The 9540-nt window shown below is 41.4% G+C and overlaps 1 protein-coding gene across 1 annotated transcript in view; it reads right to left on the minus strand.

Annotated features, from left to right (window-relative positions):
* Positions 1 to 591: 591 nt before the first annotated feature.
* Positions 592 to 9540, minus strand: part of me1 (malic enzyme 1, NADP(+)-dependent, cytosolic) — a 111195-nt gene continuing 102246 nt past the window's right edge. The window contains exons 7-14 of the mRNA XM_061718211.1: positions 6314 to 6423; positions 4880 to 4977; positions 4586 to 4699; positions 4386 to 4491; positions 3329 to 3471; positions 3069 to 3242; positions 1197 to 1295; positions 592 to 1093 (exon numbers count right to left, since the gene is read on the minus strand). Of these exons, the coding sequence (XP_061574195.1) occupies positions 926 to 1093; positions 1197 to 1295; positions 3069 to 3242; positions 3329 to 3471; positions 4386 to 4491; positions 4586 to 4699; positions 4880 to 4977; positions 6314 to 6423 (1012 nt within the window). The 3' untranslated portion in view covers positions 592 to 925. The remainder of the gene's footprint in view (positions 1094 to 1196; positions 1296 to 3068; positions 3243 to 3328; positions 3472 to 4385; positions 4492 to 4585; positions 4700 to 4879; positions 4978 to 6313; positions 6424 to 9540) is intronic.

A 9540-nucleotide genomic window follows, 5' to 3' on the forward strand; every position in this document is an offset into this window, starting at 1 on the left:
TGAGACTTATTGATGATCGGGGCAGAACAGTGGCTGCCTGGGGCTGGTTTGGGAGTTTAAAGGGTGGGAGTATTGGAGCCAGTAGGAGGACCAAACCACTGGCCCTCAGCCGTGCCCCGGGTGGGACGCTGCACGCTGCACGCCGACTGGTCCGTCTGCTAATTCCAGCTATTGACTTCACTGGGACGGCCCGTCGGTTCTCATACTGGCTGTCTGGATAATTATTGATTAGTTTATTAATGTAAAATCTTCCTCAGTTTAATTCAGATGGGACAAAAACACACCATGGTTCTGGTCTTGTGTCTGCGTTTCAGAAACGCCTCCGGCTGCACGCGTGCGGTTTGTGGGCTGCATACTGTTGACATTTGTTTACTCCTCCGTAGAAAGCCTCAGCAGTTTGTTTTTATTAATCCTATCCTTAAAATGCACATAAATGATGAAAAAAGCTAAAAGCATCCCATGAGCTGCATATTGGAGTTCAATGACACAAACCGGCCTCTGGATGGAGCCAGAATATCATCAAAAATCAGTGTCCAAAAAATATAATCCAACATTTTTTAGTTGAGATGCAAATATCACGCATATCACGTATCATTTTAATCAAAACCACCTTTATTTGACAAAACATTTTTAGATTTCATCTGACACAGTCACAATGTAACTGCCAATTACAATTAAATGTAACTCATGAAGGACCTTCCCCACATATTTTATTGTAAAATGATTGCAGCCTTTTCCCGGCTGCTCTGATCTCCCCGAGATTTCCGTATTTTAAAACTATACACAGTGCTGAACCTGAGCTGTCACCAGTTCATCCAAAGTAATACATGAACGGGAAAACTCTACTCACAACCTCCTCCGTATCACGACAGCACCTCGTCCCCTGATATTGCACGTTAGTAGTTACTTTGCTTTCCAGGGCTCATTAGAGTTTACAGGACTGCACGGCCATGCAGTGGTCCGGCCAGCAGTAGGAGTCCACGGCAAACTGGTCGTAGTCGGTGCTGAAGGCCAGCGTGCGGACGTGCGCCTCCTTGTCAGCCGGCTCTGGGCGAAGCGTGGCCACGTTGTGCTCGTAGGCGTACTCCATGATCTGGAATGAGCAGGTTTTGTTTATGGTGACAGTTTTCAGGGTTTCAGAAGTCTGAAGGCGCCTGGATGCAGATGTGACAATGTTCTGCGGGCTGAACGCTCACCCTGCCGGCCAGTTTGAGAGAGACGTCCCTGATGGAGCTGAGAGGAGGATACAGCCGCCCCTCTGCCAGGTCCTTCTCCGTCACCAGCTCAGCCAGGCCCTGATGAACACACACAACCAGCACATGTCACAGTGAGAAAGAAATGAGGAGGTATATTTGTACAAAAGTTAATAACTCCTCCTTTTAATCCTATGTTTGCTGTGTTATTTGATCATAGTGGGTCTTAGTATTACACTGCAAAAACTCAAAAATCTTAACAAGAATATTTGTCTTTTTTCTAGTTAAAATGTCTCATTTTTAGTCAAAAAAATCTCATTACATTTAAAACAAGACTCATCACTGGAAAAAACAACAATTTTCACCTGTTTCAAGTAGATTTTCACTTAAAATAAGTAGAAAAATCTACCAGTGGAACACATTTTTTGCTTGTAATGAGAAGATAAATCTTGTCCCACTGGCAGATTTTTCTACTTATTTGAAAATTTACTTGAAACAGGTGAAAATTGTCAAATAACAAGTTATTTTTCTGGTAATGACTCTTGTTTTAAATGTAATGAGATTCTTTGACTAAAAATGAGACATTTTAACTAGAAATAAGACAAATATTCCTGGTAAGATTTTGAGTTTTTGCAGTGAGGCAATTACAACCTCAGACAAACAACAACATGGAACTTTTATCATTGTACTATGATTTAGTTCACAAAAATTAAGCCAACAAGAAAAAAATATAAAATAACTTGAAGGTTTTTTTTCCTCTGTGTGTCTCTGTCTGTCTCTGACAAGGTTGTGGAGGACGATTGGCCTTTTTTTTTATTCACTTTTTGCTGATGCACAGCTCTATTTACGTTACACCATAGCATTACAACTGGGGGAAGTTTGGACATTTCAATCCTTAATTTTTCAGCCATTTGGATGCAGAGTTGTTGTGTTTGAAATCATTCCCCATTTTCAATCAAGTATTAGCTGCCAGGCAGCTGGTTTCATATTTGCATCTATAATACCCTGATGTACAGAGGAGCTCAGATGTGGCTGCAGAGCACCCAGCTGTTTAGGAATTCATCACTCCTCCACGGTTGAGCCTGACACAGGTATGAGGTGTTCTGTGTCTGTTGTTGCCAAACATGGTGATGAGCAGTGCAGCCAAACCACTCAACTTTCATCTGATTTGCTCCCAGGACTTCGTTTCAGAAGCCTTGTGGTTTGTTTAGATGCAGATTTGTGAATCAGAGTTGTGTGTCCATGTTCTTTTTAAGAAAGAAGATTCTTTTTAGTGATATGAAGCCCATTGTGACCCTTCAGAGGTTAGTTTTTATCTTTTTTTTTTCTATTTCTCGGAGCATGGCACAGTCTGATCTTGGGCTACATTTGCTACCAACTACTTTCAATGTGTGATCAATTTTTCTCATCATAGAATAGTTTATAGCCCTTTCCAGACTGATGTAGGAGATCACTTCTCTAGACCATTGCTTATGTTTTTTTCTTTTAAGCGTTGTGTTAATACACACCTGAATGCTCCTGGCTGCAAAAGTCAGATCAGTTTATCGATAAAAAGTGATTAGCTATGGCAGCAGTAAGGTAGTACTTACAGTAGCATTGACCACACTGACCACATGATTGTGTTTTCCTCATTTATGTGAAAAAAATAATGGCACTTGTGAAATAAGGTACATGTAATATTAAAAGAGGGGGGGGGGGTTCTAACTGTGACTTTAAGTAAATTAGTGTAATAACTCAGTTTTCTGGGCAAAATCTGTCCTAAAATTCAATTTACAATTTCACAATGTGGCGTTTTCATGGTGTGGGATGTGGTGTTCCTATAAAAAGCAAAGATTTCAAAAAGGTGGCGATACAGCGCACATGTCAACATCTCACCTCTGCTGCAGTCAGGAAGATCTCCTCGCTGATGTGTCGCACGGCGCAGGCGGTGGCGCCCAGGCCCACGGCGGGGAAGATGTAGGCGTTGTTGCCCTGGCCGGGGTGAAGCGTCCTCCCATCAGGCAGGGTGACGGCGTCGAACGGACTCCCGCTGGCAAAGATGCCGCGGCCCTGCGGCACAGAGGTGTTTACTCATGTTTTCATGACAGGTCAGCAGCACACAAAAAGCAGCAATGTTTTCAGACGTGGCCGAGCACCTCTGTGAACGTGTAGCACTGTTCGGCCGTGCATTCGGCCTTGCTGGTCGGGTTGCTGAGTGCGAAGACGATGGGCTGCTCGTTGAAGGAGGCCATGTCTCTGATGATCTGCTCAGAAAAGGCTCCGGCAACGGCCGCCACACCTGAGACAGAAGCCCGTTACTGCACGACGGATTTCAAAGACTGTAAAACCATATTGATCATTTCTCCAGTGATCTGTAATTTTGGGTGACGTCTAGGCCTGTGTTGAAAAAATCGATTGCCCAATTCTAAATCGATTCTCATATTAATTCCTAAAAATCGATTCATATGTCTAAAGATCGATTTTTTTAATTTTAATTTTTTTTATTTTATTTATTTATGTTTTTTTTTTCATCATTACATTACAACTTTTGGTTATTTTTTTGTTTATCCCCAAAAAAGTAATGTTTTGTTGGACACGAGAATAACTGGTGCCATGTTTTTGCCTTTAAATATGTTTAAAGGTATGAAAACATTAAAGTGTTAGGTTATAATTGCATAAATTGTCTATATTTCATTACTTTATATACTGTCTTGGGGTTACATTTGCAAAAAATGATAAAAACCAAATGCTCAAAAATTAAAAACCCAAATTGACCGAAAATGGAACAAATAAAAACGGAATGTGGGAAAAAATAAAACCGATTTCATCCGTCTTTGTTTCCTCCCTGGATCTGTTTGGTAATTCTGACCCACAATGTTTCTGAAACCAGTTCTATCAGCATTCTGGGAGCTGATTGGTCCTTACAACATCATTAGCTGCAATACTTGCTGTTTAATCTCAATATAATACTAGTAGTAATATTTTGCATAACTACAGTCATATCATTCATGCAACAGCTCAAAAAACAGTTTTAATAACACTAACCCAAATCAATATCGGAATCAAATCAAATCAAATCAAATCTTGATAATTGATTCTGAATCTTAAGAATCTGAATCGAATCGATTCTTGACATTTGAATGGATCCCCAGCCCTAGTGACGTCCCTCAAATCTACAAACATCATGTGTCCAACTGGTATTAGTTGTTTTACCAATGATGGCTGTGGGCTTCAGCTCCCGGACCACGTCCTCCAGCTTCTTCATCTGTGGATGCTCATGAGCAAACCTCTCCTTCTCATGAGTCAGGCTGTCCCGGCCCTACAGAGTCAAATCAGAGGGCATTGTTGTCACATTTACGTCAGCTGTGCGTGTTTACCTGCATGTATACGTAGAGCTTGAGTTTAGTAAGCACCTTGACAATGAGACCCTTGGAATCAACCATCCAGATCTTTTTTATGCTCTCTTCCTTCGTTAGCCCCTCCTTCTCCATCGCCATGGTGATCAACTCAGCGATCCCCATCGCTGCCTGAGAACGATACAGAAGGTGAAGCTGACAGAGCTCACAAGCATCTTTCTGTGTGAATATCCATCCGTTGCTAATTGAATGTGAGGAGACAAACCCAAAGTATTGTTCAAATACAGGAGACTTTTTGACGTCTCAATTCCGAATATTCTGCATTTACTTTATTCATGAACAGGAACTAACCTCGCCCGCCCCTTGAAACACAATGGTATGGTCACACATTTTGCTGTTGGTGATGCGGAGGGCGGCCAGGAGTCCAGCTACGGCCACGGCAGCGGTGCCTGAACGCACAAGAGGGACACAACGTCAGGAAAACAAACTAACACTGCTGGTGTAGAGGGACAGGAAGTGAGGTCACTAAGGGATCGATTGTTGACCTTGAATTTATACAAATAAGGATCAGAGATTGTCACTGAGGAAGAATCAGTTGGGAACATTCAAGGTAAGTACAACACAATTGCTGCAGTTTGGGGATTAAAGTTTAAATAGTATGGGGGGTGTTTATGGATGCTTGGGGGGTTAAATACCATTAAACCCATAATGTGTGAAGTCCGCTGTCCACTAAATTTAAATGACCTTTTCTTGCTATCTAGCAAACCAGGTTGAGCAATTTGAATCCATCATTTTGATGAGCTTTTATGAGTAATTTTTCATCCACTACAATGAACAAGAAGAAACTTCCAATTTTATTTATATACCCTCTATTACAACAGAAGTTGTCTCTAGGCGCTTTCCAGAGACTCGTTCTGAATACTTGTCAATGCAGTCAAATACCTTACACAATTAAAACAAACAATATGGTAATTAAAATCGTATTATTATATTAATCCCTTTTGTTAGGATTGCAACTCGATCAGAGTTACTATTTATGATATCAATATTTTTCAGATATGCGTTTTTATTTGTAAGCTAAATTCAAGTGAAGGGAATATTCCTGGACAGTTCAAGACTTACTTTAAATTAAATTCACAGGTTCATTCTTATTCAACTCGACAATCCTCAGATTTTCATCCTGCTAAATTTCTCACTTGCAGACGTCAATTTTCGGTGAGATTTAGGGACTAAATTGTGGAATGATTTTTCCCACTGGCACAGAGCTCTTCCTCTTTGAAATGTTACAAAAGACGTTTGAAAGACCACTTGACTGCTGTTTTGTCCCAGTGTAATGTTGTACATGTATCAATGTTCTTTTTTTTTTTGTTTCACTCATACCGTCTTATTTGCTCAGGAGTCAATAAAAGTAATATAAGTTGTAAAAACAACATCCCTGGCACACTCACACACACTTATTTTTTTATCTTTATTATTTATTATTTATATATTGCATTATTAGTTTGCCATAACTTTTGTGTAGTTATACTTTTTGTTTTTGTATGTTAATCTTGTGTTCTTTATAACACATGACATTTTAATAACTTCGGTGGAGGCTTCAAATAAGCTCATTGGGTTTTTTGCCTCTTCCTGCACCTATAGTATTTATATTTGATATTTCCTGTATATTTTTAAAACTGTGCAAAACAATAAACTAAATTAAACTAAACTATTAATATTATTAAATATTTTTAGTTGATGTTCATTTGTCGGTGATGCACTTTGTGTTTCTTCCTCTTTAGTCACCTTGGATGTCATCGTTGAAGGTGCAGTACTTGTTGCGGTACTTGCTCAGCAGACGGAAAGCATTGATGTTTGCAAAGTCCTCGAACTGAATGAGACAGTCCATCCCGTACCTGCAGAGAAGAGGAGCAGCGTTTAGTCTGGATGAGCCAACAACCTTTCACCAACTCCTCTTCCGTCCAGCAGGGGGCGCGCTCACCACACTCAACCAGTCAGAGATAGGAAGGATATATTGGCTTCTAATCACCTAAAACTACAGCAGTGGAACTAATTCAGCCCAGTGGATTTCCACAGCTCATGCAATAAAAAGAAATTACCTATTTTCTTAAAATGTATTATCAAAATAACAATTAAAGCATCAGGCCTTCGGCATTTGACAAATTGACACCTATTTCACCTATTTTTATGACAGCAGCTCACCGTGGTTTTCAGACAGGGGGGGTCAAACATCTAATAAAAAAGGCCAGAATCACACAAACACCTAATTTAAAGGAAAAGGGCACCGAGCCAAGCCAGTAAAGCAGCAGTGTTGAGTTTTACGAGATGTTACTCAGACCACCTAACAAACAGAGCGACCGGTGCCACTCAGCTCCTGCAAAAACATCATGCAACACAAATAAGCTGAGCATCGCAAGTCTGCAAATGACATTCAAAAGACATGGATAGGAATCCTAGATATTCAAGGCTTTCAACAGACAAATGTTTCGCTGAAGAATTTTCATGTTTGTGGTGATGATATTCTTCTATGATGAAAAGGAGCTTTTTAGCTCTGGCACAAAGAAACAAAGTCTGCTGGACATCTTATAAGGCTGTGGAAATGCTGTAGAATATTAGACCTGTCTCTGCCTTTTTGTTATCATTTATATTCAATACTGAAATCAGTTGACTTGACTTCAGGAGGTGAATATCTCAGACCAAGATGTTGATGCATCACAACATCATGGATGAGGAGATTGAACTTGTCAAGTGGAAAAGGTGATCGATTGTACATTTTATCAACAGACTGTGGGGGTTCTGAGGGGCCTCAGATCCTTCAGTGTTGGTAAGACTGTGACTGGGTTTCCTGGGCGAGCGGCATCAGTCCCAGAAAAGTCAACAGGATCAATGACCTCAATCCTAAAGCTGAAAAAAAACCCAGAGGAAAGAACCTGGGGCCTCATTTATAAAGCTTGCGTGTGCACAAAACAGGGCTTGAAAGATGCGCACGCCACCTTCTACGCAAAGGTTGGGATTTAAAAGAAAATAGTAATGGGTAAATGTGCGTATCTTTACGCCAACTTTGATCCTAGCGCACAAACATTTAGAAGATATGGGGAACTGGCGACGCAGACGGTGAGGTGGTGAAATGAAGCCAGATTCATTTTTTTAGGCCGCGTTCAGACTGCAGGCAAATCTGATATATATCTGATTCCTTCTCATATCCGATTTTCAGGGCTGACTGTCCACACTGTTTTTAGCAAGTGTCCAAATCGGATCTGGCTCTGTTCAGACTGGGCCACATCATTGACTGATCTGACGGGTTGCCGTAGCAACGGCGTCGTAGCGGAGGCGTCACCCAGCGCGTGTATTGTGTAATTGCGACATCAAAAACAATAACAATATGGAGCCAGCTCACATGCTGTTCCATACCTGTAAAGCTGGGCATACACTGTGCAATATTTTAAATCGTTTGACACTGTCCCATCTCACTCTAATAATCCTCCCGTCGGACCTCTGTTACTGTTACTCGAGGCTGGTTTTGGGGCAGGGGGGGGCTGTGTCCTGCCCACCTGATCAAAGGTTATGGGGATCCTTTATTTTTTTATAATTTTATTTTTTTATATATATATATAAAAAAATATATATCTGTACCGTTTCTGATTGGGTCGGCACTGCGCATCATTTTTAGACATAACAATGAACGCATACCGCAAAAGTTGTGTCTCGGCGGAGGGACCCGGCGTCCCAGCAAAATGAGAAACAGAGAAAGGTGTTCTGAACAAAACCACCAGCAAACTAACAAACCAACCAACAAAGCTCAGAGTTAACAAAACTAACCAGCAATGAACAACAAATGAGCTGACGGGCTGCAGGTTCAGGCTCTCAGGGCGACTGATAGGAAGATATGAAGGCTGATTTATGGTTCCGCGTTACACCAACGCAGAGCCTACGGCGTAGGGTACGCGGCGACACGCATCGTACGTGGAAATGCAGTCTTTTTTCTGCTATTAAAACATGATTTGTAATGTGAATTACACACTTAAACTACAAATAATAGTTTTTGACGTGACATCAGAGATTGTACATGCTCTCTGTGAAAGGATGAGTAGCTCCACAACTGGAAATGGGCGGGTGGTTTGGAGCATGGGTCTGGGACAGTCAAAACCGATCTGAGTGTTTGGAGCTGTTCAGACTGAGACGCATCTGCCCAAATGAGATATGGATCGGATATGAAACTACCTCCCGGAGGTGGTTTCGATCTGGTTTGCAAAAATCGGATCTCATGCGGTTTGGGACTGTTCAGACTTCAAAAGAGTCATCCAGTTTCAATCTGGATGGGCTAAAAATCGGATATTTGCCTGCAGTCTGAACGCGGCCTAAATGTCATCACATATCAGACTTATAGATCCATGTACACTCAAGCCGGCAGTGTTATAGATCTATGTGTTCCGTAAGTGAGCCATTATGCCTGTATTTGCAGTAGGTACTACGTTCATATATCATACTTCCATCTTCAAATGGTATGGAGTGGTGAATAGCACCAGATTGATTATTTATCGTGACAAGGTGTCTAACAATCAGTCCAATTGCTGAGTAAGAATATAAATTACGTGGTGACAGCAGTGTGTAATGCTGCACAATGGATGCGCTGGCACTGCTTGAAGATCACGTAAATGGCAGGATCAGGATGGAGAGAGTATTTAGGGACCATGAAGATTTCCTGGCCCATGATGATGACTGGCTAATAAGCCGATTTGGATTCCCTATAGCAGTGCTCTTGGATCTCTGTGCTGAACTGGGACCAGTGTTAGACAGGCCGACCTGCCGGAATCGGCGGGTCGACCCGCACTCACATTGCTATAAGGGCTCCGAGCGAAAACTAATTTGTCTATGTGAACCGTAAACATTTGCATTCAATAAATGTACAAGTAATTTGTGCTTCAAACATGGTTCTGACAAATTTAGGGGCACGGTGGCTCGACACACGACTTATTCATCCTGACGCACAGCAGTGTAGGAAACAGGCTGCA

Source organism: Cololabis saira, chromosome 3 (assembly GCF_033807715.1).
Source record: "Cololabis saira isolate AMF1-May2022 chromosome 3, fColSai1.1, whole genome shotgun sequence".
NCBI classification, from domain to species: domain Eukaryota; kingdom Metazoa; phylum Chordata; class Actinopteri; order Beloniformes; family Belonidae; genus Cololabis; species Cololabis saira.